This window comes from Lygodium microphyllum, chromosome 16, assembly GCF_053477565.2.
Source record: "Lygodium microphyllum isolate KBCC chromosome 16, Lygodium_microphyllum_v1.1.10, whole genome shotgun sequence".
NCBI lineage: Eukaryota > Viridiplantae > Streptophyta > Polypodiopsida > Schizaeales > Lygodiaceae > Lygodium > Lygodium microphyllum.
Window position 1 is genome coordinate 111,599,258 of NC_141150.1, and position 15,466 is coordinate 111,614,723.

The window sequence follows — 15,466 nt, forward strand, 5'->3', positions numbered from 1 at the left end:
ACACATATAAACTTTCAAAATGAAAGCTTGAAAGTTTGAAGTAGCAAAAGCTAGATTGCTTGAGAATATAGAGTTATAAATGTATGGTGCTTGTTGAGATTACACACATATGGCTTCAATATTTTGTCGTTCTTGTTTGGCTCTCAAATGGAGTATTTATAAACTTACAAACCCAAAGGGATTGTGTGGATTGAATAAGTGAAGTAAGTGGGCAAGGAATAACTTTAGGAAGTGCACTAGTACGCATTTGATACAGTACTATTGAGTGCGCACCTCACTATGCAAAGTGGCTATAGTACGAATTATGGCTACATTGTACTATTGTAGGCAATAGTGCTCAAGGAGACTGGCAGAAAAGTAGGTCAACAAGAATATTCTCCTTTCCAAGGACATGTTTAAATGTGATATCCAACTCATCAAAAAAGAGATTACTAATTGGTGGATTTTCATAGAGCCTTTGATATAGTTTCATGAGATAAATTGCTATGAAGGTTGCACACACTAGGGATCTTATCGGACATGATTTTGGTCATTTATACACTATACAAGAAGGTGATATACCGAGTAAAATGCTCGTGAGGACTTTCAAACATGGTTTCTAGCACCATTGGAGTGAAGCAAGGATTCAATGTGGATATAGCAAGTACATTGGTCTCTATTATGCTTTGTGCTAACGATGTTATATTCTTTGAGTCACAAAAGGTGGATTGACAATTAATCTTGGGAAAACCAATATCTTGACTTTCCATACAGCTACCCCAATGAGAAGGAGATCATTATTCACTCTAAGAGCTAGATAAGTGGAACTTATGGATTCATATGTCTATTTAGGGGACACATTCACTAGGTCTACTAGGAGATTTACAATGTCACAAGTAGCCAGAGATTGACTTGCATGAGGATACGCAATATTAGCCATGCTAGAGAGAATGCCACCAAGCACACTTCTAAGAGCCTAACACATGGAAGTGGCTATTTGACATACTAGTGTAAACGCCCCGAACAACGTAGTATGCTTAACAATTATGAAATTCGCTTCTTTTCGAGATTTAATATAACAGAGAATGAACACTTAAAGCTGAAAATGAAAATTACTCACAAAATCAGTCATGAAAATGTAAAAGTAATGGAGACAATATTGAGGGTTGAAGATGGGCAACCCCTCTCCCCCCCCCCCCCCCCCTCTGAAGGAATGTATTTCTGCTCAACCCAAGTCCCTTAGGGAAGAGCTCAGTTACAATCAACCTGAGAGTGAGGAGAAGTAATTCTCACTCTCACAAGATCATGCAAAGATGTACAAATACACATGCATTATCTATTATGCAATGATAAGAACTGATTTCTTTACAGTATGAGAGAAGAAAGAGGAGAAAATCGGTCTTTCTTCATCGTTGATTAGCAATACATGGATAGGGCTTGCTTCTTGTTGCTAAAATGGAAGAAAGAGCTCGAGAAGGAGGTGTTGTAATGAATTTACAGGCTTGCTGTCATGTAAAACAGCAGTGATAGAAGAGGGAATATGGAGGAATTTGATAATGGAGAAGTGGGGGATGATGATGGGGATGGATGGGGCCAGTTTTTGGCTATCTGTGGGTGCTATACATGAGTTTACGGCAAAGAAAAATGATGCTGAATGAAGAAAAACGAGCTCTTATTTATAGGAGAGGGAAGAGCTAGTACAAAAGGGGAAAGTGGAATAGCATAAGACAAGTGTCCAGCCATGACAAGTGGTGGGACACTTGAAAACTTGTGTGATAAGTGTCTTGACACTTGTCTCTTCTCTATTGCCTTCCTTTTTGGGCTGAATACTGTCAAGAATAAAAACAACCAAATTTAGTAAGCATAGTCAGAGTACAGAATTTACTATTTTTAGAATGACATCCCTATTTTTTAGGACTAGCATTTTTAGGCTAATTCAAGGCTCCTAAAATTTAGGGGCCTCCTAAAATTTAGGGACCTCCTAATATGGGTGTCATATAAAAGCTTTTTCCGTGTACATCGCAAAAACGGTATCAAAATCTTCATGTGACTTTCCTACGCAAAGAAATGTGCATTTCAAGCTTTGAGCCCACACATGCACATTGTACAAGCATTTCATGATCATGCCATCTTGTTGATTGTAATTGTCTGTTCTGGCGGATCTAGAACACACTTCAAGGCATCAATCCTTTCTGTATGCGAGTCTAACCCTGATATACGTGAGTTCTGGTCACAAGCGCCCAATCGGGCTATATAGGTGAAAGTGTGAACTATCTTTTCTCTAACCCACCGCGTGGGTCCACCATAACCTGTGACCACTCATCAGTGGCCAGCTTCAATGCACTTTTCTTTATATCTAATTAGTGCAAAGGAAACAAATTTAATAAATCATTATATAGAAAAATTAATGAAAAGGATACAAATTCTGTTTCTATAGAGTTGTGACACCCTCTGGCTTTTATTCAGCTGTCCTCAACTGAAAAGCTTCTTGATATGGCTGAAGAATGTCTGGGTAATCCTTCATGAATTTTTCATCTACCCACTGTGCATCTGTTGTGGGTAGATTCTTGAATTTCAGTAAGAATTTTCGTGTCACAAGGCCACTTCTCGTGGTTCGATCCTTGTGAAACAAAATCTATTCAGGTTCCAAGAGTTGCTCTATTTCTTCAACTTCTGGGGGATCTTCAGTAATGGGTTCCTTTGGTTCTGGTCTTATGTAAGGTTTTAGCAAACTTACATGAAAAGCATTGTGTATTTTCCAATGAGCAGAAAACTCAAGTCGATAAGAAACTTCATTTATTTTCTCAATCACTTTGAAGGGTCCAAAGTATCTACTGGAGAGCTTTGGAAAAGATGAATTTTAACCGGAACCTTGTTTGAGCCTGCTTTTATCAAACTTTAGCAAGACATATTGACATTTTTCAAAAGCCAAAGGTCTTATTCGTTTATCTGCTTGCTTCTTTTGTCGCTCTTGGGCAACTTTGATAGTGGCTCGAACTTGATCCATTACTGTTTTTAAATCTGAAGCAAACTCATCCAACAGCAAAAATCTTATCTTTAGTGCGAATAATTGGAGGAGAAATCACTTTACCCTGTACTATTTCATTTGGAGCTTTCCCTATGGATGAGTGCACTGTATTGTTGTAAGCAAACTCCAATAATGGAAGATATTTCTCCCATTGTGACTCATGTTCACTAACATAAGCTTTCAGCATATCCAAAAGAGTGAGATTCATCACCTCTGTTTGGCCGTCAGTTTGAGGATGAAAAGCTGAGAAGAACTTTAAAGTGGTTCCCAAATTCTCAAATAAAGCACACCAAAAGTTACTTGTGAATTTGGAGTCTCTATCTGAAATGATCTCAGAAGGCATACCATGTAATCTGAAGATATGTTGAATAAAAAGTCTTGCAGCTTGTGCAGATTTCAATGTTTTATGACATGGAATAAAATGTGATTGCTTGTTGAATCGATCAATTATGACCCAAATCATATCATGACCTTGAGGTGTTCTTGGAATACCTAAGATGAAATCCATTGTGATAGATTCCCATGGATCTTTGGGCACTAGAAGAGGTTGCAACAATCATGGAGTCTTATGCCTATCATACTTGGATTTTTGGCATACTAGACAAGCCTCAATGAAGTTATGTGTATCTCTTCGTAATGTTGGCCAATAAAAGTAGCGCTCAATTGCACTTAGAGTGGCTACCCTCCCTCTGTGCCCTGTATAAGGGGATTCATGACTTTCTTTAAGCACCTTTTGTCAAACAGGAAGAGTGACACAAAGGCGATTGTTCATGAAAAGATAACCGTCTTTGATGGAATAATCTGGATGATAACCTTCTTGCTATAAATTTGACCAAATTGCTGCAAAATCAATATCTTCATCATAAGTATTCTTCATCGTTTGAAAATCTTCATGATGAGCCACTGTAATAGTTGCAATGCGAGGCACTCTAGAAAGTGCATCAGCAACTACATTTTGTTTACCTGGAGTGTACATAATTTGAAAATGAAACATAGACAAGAAATTTTCCCATCTTGCATGTTTCTCCTGCAAATACTTTTGAGTCTTGAAATACTTCAAGCTCTGATGATCAGTTTTAATAAGGAATTCATTGCCTAAAAGATAATGTTTCCATATCTTCAAAGCATGAACCACTGCTAAGAGCTTCTTTTCATAAATGTCATACCTTTTCTCCACATCATTTAGACGGTGGCTTTCAAAGGCTATAGCATGGCCTTCTTGATTTAGCACTGCACCAATACAATCACCGCAAGCATCTACTTCCATCACAAATGGTTTTACCAAATCTGGAATGATAAGAACAGGTCCAAAAGTAAGAGCTGTTTTCAGCCTTGTGAAGGCTGCCTTCTCTTTTTCCTTCCATTGGAAAGAGGTCTTCTTCTTTGTAAGGTCATGAAGTAGAGAAGCCATATGTGCAAAATGCTTGATGAAGCCGCGGTAATAAGAGCATAAGCCAAGAAACGATCGCACCTCATGTACATCATGAAGATGAGGCCATTCTTGGATTATCTTGATCTTTTCAGGATCCATCTGAATCCCTTCAAAAGAGATGACATAGCCAAGGTAATTTATTTTATGCATGAAAAATTCACTCTTTTTACCATTTACCAAGAGTTGATTTTGTTGAAGTAATTGTAGAACAATCTCCAAGTGCTGATGATGCTCCTCTTCATTCTTGCTAAAGACAAGAATATCATCAAAGAAAGTACCGAAATATTGTCGATGCTCTCTAAAGATGCGCTCCATCATTCGATTAAAGGTGGCTGGTGCATTGGTTAATCTGAAAGGAACCACCAAGAATTCATAAAGACTGTATGAAGTGCGAAAAGCAGTTTTGTGTACATCTTGTGGTATTACCCTAATTTGATGATAACCACTCTTTAGATCAATGCGGCTGAAAACCTTTGAGCCTCCTAGACGATCCAAAATGTCGTCAATTCTCGGAATAGGAAACCGATTCTTCACAGTGATTTTGTTGAGGGCTCGATAATCAATGCACATCCTGAATGTACCATCTTTCTTTTGAACAAGAAGAACCGGTGAACAAAATGGTGAGCTACTTGGCCTAATTAGCCCACGTTTGAGTAGGTCTTCGACTTGCTTTCTGATTTCTTTTTATTGAGGACGGCTCACACGGTATGGTGCTATATTAGGAGGAGAACTACCCGGAATAATATCAATATGATGGTCTTCTTGCCTTTTTGGGGGAAGCTGGTAAGGAAGATCTTCCGAAAAACAATCTTTATACTTTTCCAAGAGCTGAAGTCGCTCTTGGTTTTCAGCATTCATATTATCTTTTACATCAGTGACATAAAGCAAACAACATTGAACACAATCCTTAATTACTCTAGAGACTTGCATATGGCTTACCATAGGTATGGTGTCTCCAGAAACTCCAGCTTGGATCTCGTACTTCTTGCCTTTGTTGGTGAGTTCTACCTTCTTTTTCTGAGAGAAGATGGTTGAATCTACTCTATGATTCCAGGGCATGCCAAGAATCACATCGCAACCATCAAGGTCTCCGATACAGAAGGTATCTTCGTCACTGTAGCCTTGAATTTGAAACTTGAGCTTGCCAATGTAGGGTGTCACAGTCTTCACTATGTCACCTTCATCGACATTTAAAGCTTGGAGAACTTCTATCGGAGTGTCCATCTCTTCATTCTTTAATCCAAGCTCTTTAGCTAATTGCAAGGAAATGACATTTTCATTCGCCCCAAGATCTATCAAGAATAGTGCTTGCTTACCTTGCAATTGTCCCCAAGCTTTTAATAATTTGCGCATCTCCGGAGTGTGAGTTGTGTTTGCAACTACATCATTGATAGCATTGATTTTCACTGGCGACTTAGGCTTGTTGTCAGAAACCTTACTTTGTCCTTTGTTTGGACATTGCTTCGCTATGTGGCCTGTCTGTCCACATTTAAAGCACTTCCCTTCTTTCATGAAGCGCTGCTTTTCTTCTTCGAAAAGTTGCTTTGCTTGTGGGTACAGATTGGAGCGAAATTGAGGAGCATTAGGAGGTGCATAGGGCTTCATCTTCTTTTGATTTGATGGTTGCCTTTGCCATTGTTTTTGTCCTTCATTTGGGGTTGAATACTCCTCATCATCAACTGCTCTCTTCTTATCATTTTTTTGGAATGATTTGTTGCCATTGTGCTCCATTTCGCATGTCTCAGTATGGTCAATGAGTTCCCTGAGACTAGAACAATAATAATGATTAAGAGTAGTACGAAGTTTAAAATGTAAACCTCCTTGAAACTTCCTAAGCTTTTCCGAACTGCTGATCTTCTTGAAATGTTGAACCTTCAAAAGTAGCTCCCAAAATCTCTTGGTATAGTCACCAAGTGACTCATTTTTCCTTTGCCAAAGCCGATCCCATTCCATTTTTACATCTCTTTTGAAATGAACAGGAAGAAATTGGCTTTGTATCATGCGAACAAAGGACTGCCATGATTTTGGGGCAGCATGATCATATTCCAACCCCGTCCACCAAGTATGGGCTAAGTCGGTCAAATGTAAAGCTGCAAACTTAATCTTTTTTTTTTCTTTATACTTATCACGACCATACAAAATTTGAAATCAACAGATAAACTTCAGAAGAAGATCAAGATTTCGGGAACCATCATACATACTGAACTTGATCTTCTTTTCAAGTTGAGATAGTGACTTAGTCTTCTTCTTCTTCTTATGCCTTCGTCCATGCCCGGATCTTGAGGTTGAAGATGATGAAGTGCTTGATGGGGATGAAGATGGAGACGAGGGTTAAGAATGTCGACGCCTTTGACGATAATGAGGTCTTCCACGAGAAGAGTGTGACTCTTCGTCACTAGAAGAGGGTCCATCAGAGTAGGCGCCATATGACTTTGAAGAAGAGGATGAGCTTCGACGCGATCTCTTTCTTTGTCTTGAAGTAGAATGGGACTGCCTCTTAGAAGTAATTAGACTTCTTGATTGGCTCCTTTCATTAGTATCGCTTTGTCTTCTTGAAGCAAATGGACTTCTTTCCTTGAATTCTTTGGGATTCTCAACTTTTTCTAGTTTGAGAAGTTGCTCACAAATTTGTTGATTCTCCTCTCTAAGACTTTGAATGGCTTGAAGGATAGCACTCGATTGATCCATTGAGACTCTAAGAAAAATATGCTCAAGCACTCAATGCAAGGGCTGAAAACAAACAAACTTAAAATTGTGAGCACTACGAGTGTTGGGGTGAGGACCGAGCCAAAGCTCTAATACCACTGTAAACGCCTCGAACAACGTAGTATGCTTAACAATTATGAAATTCACTTGTTTTCGAGATTTAATATAACAGAGAATGAACACTTAAAGTTGAAAATGAAAATTACTCACAAAATTACAGCCATGAAAATGTAAAAGTAATGGAAACAAGATTGAGGGTTGAAGATGGGCAACCCCTCTCCCCCCCCCCCCCCCCGAAGGAATGTATTTCTGCTCAACCCAAGTCCCTTAGGGAAGAGCTCAGTTATAATCAACCTGAGAGTGAGGAGAAGTAATTCTCACTCTCACAAGATCATGCAAAGATGTACAAACACACATGCATTATCTATTATGCAATGATAAGAACTGATTTCTTTACAGTATGAGAGAAGAAAGAGGGAAAAATCAGCCTTTCTTCATTGTTGATCAGTAGTATATGGATAGGGCTTGCTTCTTGTTGCTTAAATGGAAGAAAGAGCTCGAGAAGGAGGTGTTGTAATGAATTTACAGGCTTGCTGTCCTGTAAAACAGCAGTGATAGAAGAGGGAATATGGAGGAATTTGATAATGGAGAAGTGGGGGATGATGATGGGGATGGATGGGGCCCGTTTCTCGCTATCTGTGGGTGCAGTACATGAGTTTACAGCAAAGAAAAATTATGCTGAATGAAAAAAAAACGAGCTCTTATTTATAGAAGAGGGAAGAGCTAGTACAAAAGGGAAAAGTGGAGTAGCACAAGACAAGTGTCCAGCCATGACAAGTGGTGGGACACTTGAAAACTTGTGTGACAAGTGTCTTGACACTTGTCTCTTCTCTATGACCTTCCTTTTTGGGCTGAATACTGTCAAGAATAGAAACAACCAAATTTAGTAAGCACAGTCAGAGTACAAAATTTACTATTTTTAGAATGACATCCCTATTTTTTAGAACTAGCATTTTTAGGCTAATTCGAGGCTCCTAAAATTTAGGGACCTCCTACAATTTAGGGACCTCCCAATATGGGTGTCATATGAAAGCTTTTTCCGTGTACATCGCAAAAATGGTATCAAAATCTTCATGTGGCTTTCCTATGCAAAGAAATGTGCATTTCAAGCTTTCAGCCCACACATGCACATTGTACAAGCATTTCATGATCATGCCATCTTGTTGATTGTAACTATTTGTTCTGGCGGATCTAGCCCACACTTCAACGCATCAATCCTTTCTGTGTGCGAGTCTAACCATGATATACGTGAGTTCTGGTCACAGACGCCCAATCGGACCATATAGGTGGAAGTGTGAACTATCTTTTCTCTAACCCACCGCGTGGGTCCACCATAACCTGTGACCACTCATCAGTGGCCAGCTCCAATGCACTTTTTTTTATATCTAATTAGTGCAAAGAAAACAAATTTAATAAATCATTATATAGACAAATTAATGAAAAGGATACGAATTCTGTTTCTATAGAGTTGTGACAGCTAGTCACACTAACCATAATGGATACTGCACCTTTTTGGACGCCTAACTTGGCTCTCTGTGTGTGTGTGTGTGTGTATATGTGTGTGTGTACAAGTTGAGAGACCACAAAAATCATGTTCTCCTAGATGATCCACTTCTAACTATCATGAGATCATTAAAGCAAAGTTTTATGCTCCCACCATGATGTTGGAGAGCCGTTTTTAGAGCATTAACTTCATACGCACACTACGTGGCATGCACTCATAGAGACTACCTAAGAGGGTCTTCATGACACCTAGGTAACTACCTAACTCAAGCAAGACATGAGACTTCATGGTATGTATAGGTCAAGTGATGGCTCACGGAATACATGATCAATATGGACCATCTCCCCCTCATCCCCCTCCCCTTTTCAATATGACTCTGACTCCCCCTTCATACCCCTCTCCCACACTAATAAGAACTTGGCCATGCAACATGCTCTTTACCAACTGCTCCTATAGCATATATGGATATCACCTCAACAACCCCTCTCCCCGAAGATGTCATGCTAAATTGATCATTTTATGAGAACTGCAACAAACAAATTCATTGAGCGTCCTAGATACCTAGATATATACATGCCACGAGATGTGGGTAACCATTGGCCAGCTCAATCTCTCTCCTCATCAACTCAAATCGAGACTAGGAAAACAACCCACATCTCTAGAGCTAAGCAAATTTGTAGACTATGCCAAGAGGTGGAGAGTAAGGAAAACTACATTTGTAGATGTAAAGTTGCAATACAATCCAAGCTAGGTACTTCATACTATTTAGAGGGGATGCCTCCCTTGGATCAATCATGGAGTCCCTAGACCAATGATACTTGCAAAAATTCCTAGTTGAAATTTAGAGGCTCCACACATCATTACTACAATAAGGCACTCTACAAAAGAGAAAGACAATCACAACCACTGATTTCTTCCAGACAATGACCATGCATGCAGCACCTACAAAGAGAAAAGTGATAGTCTAGAGAGCTCAAAAAATTAGAGCAACATGCTAACTAGGGATGCAAGGATACCATATATAGACTACACCAAAGAGAGATTAGGGAGATTAGTTTCAGTGACATGAACAATACTTAACAAAGCTGAGGGATCGATCCAAATGCTCTATCTCATCAAGGATGCATGACATACTCTATCCACCACCAATCATGATTGGGTGGAGCTAGTTATCAATGTACCATATATTAAAAGATGACGTACCAACAAGATAGTAGGGTTTGCAGGGAGGAACACGGAGTGAACTCGGCAAACATGGAGAAGAGAAGAGAAGAGAGAAGAAACTCTGATGAATGGAATGATGAAGTTCTGAATCATGGAGTGAATGTAATATAAGGAAACAAGGGTGCCGTGGCACAAGGAAGATGAAGACAGCCACGAACCACCAACCGCAATGTCCTCCTGAAGGGGTGTGAGAATAGTGGAGAGACTGGAGAGAAGAGGTGACAGACTGAATGAATCAGCCGTAAAGAATGAATGAGAGTGGCCTATAAATAGGCACAATCAATCTAGGATGGCGCCCCTTTTTGGGGCTGCAAACCCTAAACGCAAAACGCAAAACGCAGAAATGCAAAAACACAAACTGCGAGTGAAGGGTGAAGGGTTTCTCAACACCCCCTCAGGCCCAAAAAGGGAAAACAAGAGAAGAGTAAGGTGGAGATGCAATGCTACATGCTGAAGAATGCTCATGCAACAGGTGTCACTTCGACAGTGTCCCTCGTGGAAAAATTGTTCACTTACCCAAGCACCCTAGTACATAGATGACGAAATCATTTAATGAATAGGAGAAATTTTGGACTTTGTGTGGTGCCGAGAACCATAAGGATATACCCGTACTCGATCTCAAGAGGTGGTTCCATGCTAACCAAGTGACCAAGGCAAGAAAAGAAGAGGAGGAAGAAGATGTAGAGGATCCCGAAGATCCAAGATTTCCACATGAAAGGTAACCTGCAGTAAAGAACAGTAGACAAAGTGAACTGGAGAACCCGAAACTCAACCTCGGGAGAGAACCCACTAGCTCCGTACATCCATGCTGGAAGGAATACGAAGGCCTCATTACCAAGTCGCGGCTGAACCTCCGAGGTACCGATCTAGGTAGTACCTAAAGATCCTGGGTATCAGTAAAAGAGATGACTGGTCGAAGACAACCACCCCATGAAAGTAGAGGATGGGTGAAGAGCTTCATGTGGAGTAGGTTCCCCTTCTGAGGTGGGAGGTGAAGGGGCCCCCGCTGAAGTTGAAGAAGAAGTACATGCCCCCTCTAAGGGCAAAGAAATAACATCCCCCTCTGAATCCCCCTCTGAAGTAGATAGGGAATCCAAAAACTCATGGATCACGGACTCCGAAATATCTAATGACGAAGGAAGTGCCGCCAATCATGCCGAAGAAGGTATCTAGGGTGTCGAAGAGCTCCCAAAGGTAGCCTCTCGAACCTGAGTAGTCAAGGGTGGGGAAGGGTGGGGCTCAAGATGAGTAAGAGGTGGACCACATTTGTTGTCTCTCAGTGGAGCAGCTTGGATAGCTGAAAAAGAGGAAGGAGTCGAGCAGCCCATTGTCTATCAAAGGAGCAAATTGACGAGGAGACGGTATCACAAACAATCACTGTCTCTCGATGGAGCGGACTGCAAATCCGTAGGTCGTGGAAGCCACTGTACCAGAAAATAAGTGGGAGAAGACTGCCACTGGCATTGCGACGATCTCCAGGAGGTCGTAGCGCCAATCGATCCTCCATGTGCTCAAAAGGATATAGTGCGCATCGAATGTGTCTTATGGCCTTGAGCATAGTACTCTAATAGCCGCTGCAGAACGATCTCTGTGGCCCACAAAGGAGAGGTGGCACAAGGAGTGCCTGGTGGAAGACACATATACTCTTTGGGGGGGGGGGGGGAGGGGGGGAAACAAAGGTCGAAGTCGGCAAGCATTGGTGGTATGTCTGGTGATGCCACAGTAGGAGAACCCAGTAGTCTGGACATTTGTTTGTAAAGAAGCCATGGATACCAGTGTGCCTTGCTAAAGAAGGAAGAGATCAACCACCATGAACCACAAACCGCAATGTCCGCCTCAAGGGGTGTGAGAGCAATGTGAAGCACAAACCGCAATGTTCGCCTCAAGGGGTGGGAGGGTAGTGGAAGGGCTGGAAGTGAGCTGCCAGTGGGAGGATGTGACCAACAGTAAGAGACTGAATCAGTAGAAAAACTTAGCTGAGGGGAGAGAAATACTAAAAACGCACGCAACAGGTGAGAGAAAGACTAAAAACGCAGGCAAGACAGCCTGCAGAAGAGAGAAAGACTAAAAACGTAGGAAAACAACAACAGCAGCAATCAATATACTAAAATCAACTCCGAACAGTGTGTGATAGGCTGGAAACAGGTGCTAGATTGTTGTAGACAACAATGGCCAGCTTGGACCGCGATATCCTCCACGTTTGGGGTGTAGGCAGCAAGCTAAAATATCTGAAATCTGCAAAAACGAGATTGTTTTCTGAATGGAGAGTGATCAGCAATAGTCGTTCCGTTGTAAAAAGCTGCAAACTGTAGGTGAAAGGCTAGAAACAAGCGCCATACTGTAGATAACAGCAAGGGACAGCTGAGACTGTGATGTTCTCCGCAAAAAGGGTTTGGGCAGCAAGCTGAAACACCTGAAACCTGCAAAAATGAGATTTTGATACAGCAAAAGAAGAGAAGTGGATGCCAAGCCCGCCACCAATCTTTGCATTTACTAGAGTGGAGGATCTTTGCTGCTAGGTGAGCATATCCAGCTCTGATACCATGTTAAAAGATGACATACAAACGAGACGGTAGGGTTTGCGGGGAGGAACACGGAGTAAACTCCGCAAACATGGAGAAGAGAAGATAAAAGATAAGAAATTCTGATGAATGGAATGATGAAGTTCTGAGTCATGGAGTGAATGCAATACAAGGGAACAAGGGTGTCATAGCACAAGGAAGACGATGAAGACAACCACGAACCGCAATGTCCTCTTGAAGGGGTGTGAGGGTAGTGGAGAGACTGGAGAGAAGAGGTGACGGACTGAATGAATCAACCACGAGGAATGAATGAGAGAGTGGCCTATAAATAGGCATAGTCAGTCTAGGATGGCATCCCTTTTTGGGGCTGCAAACCGTAAACGCAAAATGCAGAAACTCAACCTGCGGGTGACGGGTGAAGGGTTTCTCATCATCATATTCATATTTAACCACATAGCTAGACATGTATTACTTCATATATCGACCTCATCATATCTCTATTGTATCCCTACATAGTTATTGTCTTATCTTGTACATCACCTTAGCTTCTTTGAACAATATGTCACGAGTTGACTTTTAACATGTCACATTTCAATGCCTAGTGGCGATTATCTTTGTATATGGTTTGGTCTCACAGGCTGATTTTGGCCTTATCTTTGTATATGGTTTGGTCTCACTCAAACCTGTTATCTTTGAACATATGCCTTCTTACCACCCTCACTGGGAATGCAAATCTGGTTTATATCCTCAACACTATGGTAGAATAATTCTGCATTAGACCCAAAAGTCTGGCATTCAGTTTGTAATAATTTGATACTGCGAAAACCAATCCAGAGCTGAGTTTAAAAGTCTATGAATCCCGTCAAAGATTGAAGTCACTCTAATGATTTCCTCGTTAATGACTACTAATGCAGCCTATAAAATTATCTGAATCCCAGCAGTCTAGTCCCAATATACATGGAACTGAATGCATGTTACATGCATGCACTGGAGTATCACTTGTTGGAACAGTCTCAGGCTCAGGAATCTCTTAGCTTGGCTCAAAGGCATCAGCTTGCCCATTTAAAAACAGAGCCAGACTACCATTCAGGTAGACCATATGGATTAGGCCTCCTTTCGCCCGTGACAGGTAAAGCCAACCATGGAGATTTTGTCTAGAGTATGGAATAAGAGAGTCACATGCAAACGACTGCAAACATTGGTGTATATGATGAACATATGATGCCAGTGAAGGGCTATGTCCTGGATGTGCTAAAGCATCTTGATCATCACAATGGCTCTGGATAGGGAAAGTGCAAAAGCTCCTCATGGTGAGTCAGAGACAACTATCACTACTATCACCATGGCCCTGGATAGAGGAACGTCAGGGTGAATCACAGAGAACTAGCATTTCCAAAATACGAGAGTCAGGAATGTGTGCAGTCACTCAGATACGAGGGCAGCTCCTGAAAAATATAAGTTTAAAATTGGAGCCTGGATGAGCTCACAGGAGGGCAGTCTGTGCGATATCTTTGAGTAAAATTGATAGAGAACATTAATTTTTCACACTGAATCGATTGCAAGACAGCCCCTTGAAGTTTAGTTCTGCGCAGTGAATTAATCATGCATGCAGCATGGAATCACTGTGCTGACAGATCTTCACTGCCATCAGCAACATTGATAGAAAAGGGCCCAATTTCTTTAGAGAGCATATACAATATGAATCGGATCACAAGGCAACCCTATATAACCCCCCCCCCCCCCCCCCCCCAGACAGTGCTCTATATCAGGTCGCAAGACAGCCCCTGAGAAATCTGCCCTTGACAGTGAAAACACAGTCCCTGAGAAATTTGCCCTAGACAGTGAATAGAGAGAGAATGGGCGGCGACAAGGGGGCAAGGGACGCAAACCTGATCAGAGGAGATCGCCGAGCGCAGCTGCAACCTCACGAACTGCGGATTGTTCCTCCTCAGAGAAAGGGTTAAGCTGGTCACTATCAATGTCGATCTGCCCTATGACAACCCCCGTCTTCCTGATGAGCACGACGAGCTCACTCTGCGTGAAAAGGTTGCAGGCGATGTAGTTGTCCCTCCCCTTCACGTCGCCAACGTTCTGGTCCTCGCCACAGGCCACCGCGGTGCCGCAGACGCCATGGCCGACGCTGATGGTGGTGTGATCTGTGGGGCGCCCCGAGTGGGCTTCCAGCACAAGGTCTCGATCCCCGTTGTGGAGCATGTAGAGGTACACAGAGGAGTAGGGCTCCCCTGCCTTCCTTATTCCATCGGCAGCTGCTTGCAGAAGATGGGCTCTCCCTGACGATGCTGCTGCAGTCAGTGATTCTATGACCGTGTGAGCTTGCAGAATAGCCATCTCTCTTTTTAGAACTCAGACAACGCAAAGATGATTATGGCATTCCATGAAGGGGTTGTCTGAAACCATGAAGGAATGGCATTCCAGCCAGGGAGTGTGTAAGACCATAGGGTAAGGGGGGCCATTGTAGAACACCTTAAGAAAAAGATGCACTTGGGATGGGGGCCTAGGTGGGAGGAGGGGTTTCACATTTTCCAGTTTTTTTTAAGATTTGAATATATGAGTATGTAGGGGATATTAAGAGGGATTGAACAAGTTTCATACTGAATTTTTTGGTTTAAATTTTTTAACATAATTTTTAAAATACAATTTTAGGAGGAAAGGGTACACCTAAAAGCCAATAATATAACGCTTTTTGGCAAATCAATGAGTGACACCTAAGCAAGATTCTCAACATAGTTTCTTTTTCTTGTAACATCACTAACCCCAAGGTATTTGGTTTTTAGCACCCATTTTGCAATTGGCCCCCTAACCCTATCATGTGCACGTGAATGGCAAACCCTTGCCATCCAAACAAAACATCGAGGCAAGAGCACAAGTCCAATGTGAGGGTATCTAATAAACTGCCAAAAATGGCATCGCATTAAAAAAGAAGTCTGATATGGCAATGATTTAGTTGGCATTCGACTTGTCTTCACTTCAAGATTTCTTGCTAGCATTTC

At 41.7% G+C, this 15,466-nt stretch overlaps 1 protein-coding gene across 16 annotated transcripts in view; it reads right to left on the bottom strand.

Annotated features, from left to right (window-relative positions):
• Nucleotides 1-14,947, bottom strand: part of LOC148023246 (uncharacterized) — a 51,113-nt gene extending 36,166 nt beyond the window's left edge. For 10 of the 16 annotated variants that reach the window (XM_087696289.1, XM_087696276.1, XM_087696285.1 and 7 more), the window contains exon 1: nt 14,345-14,947. In XM_087696289.1, the coding sequence (XP_087552415.1) occupies nt 14,349-14,804 (456 nt within the window). In that variant the 5' untranslated portion in view covers nt 14,805-14,947 and the 3' untranslated portion in view covers nt 14,345-14,348. Of the gene's footprint in view, nt 1-1,252; nt 1,809-7,649; nt 8,064-13,116; nt 13,225-13,252; nt 13,272-14,195; nt 14,249-14,344 lie in introns of those variants that run through there. The other 6 variants (XM_087696283.1, XM_087696287.1, XM_087696281.1 and 3 more) reach the window with 6 other exon arrangements.
• Between the last annotated feature and the right edge of the window lie 519 nt (nt 14,948-15,466).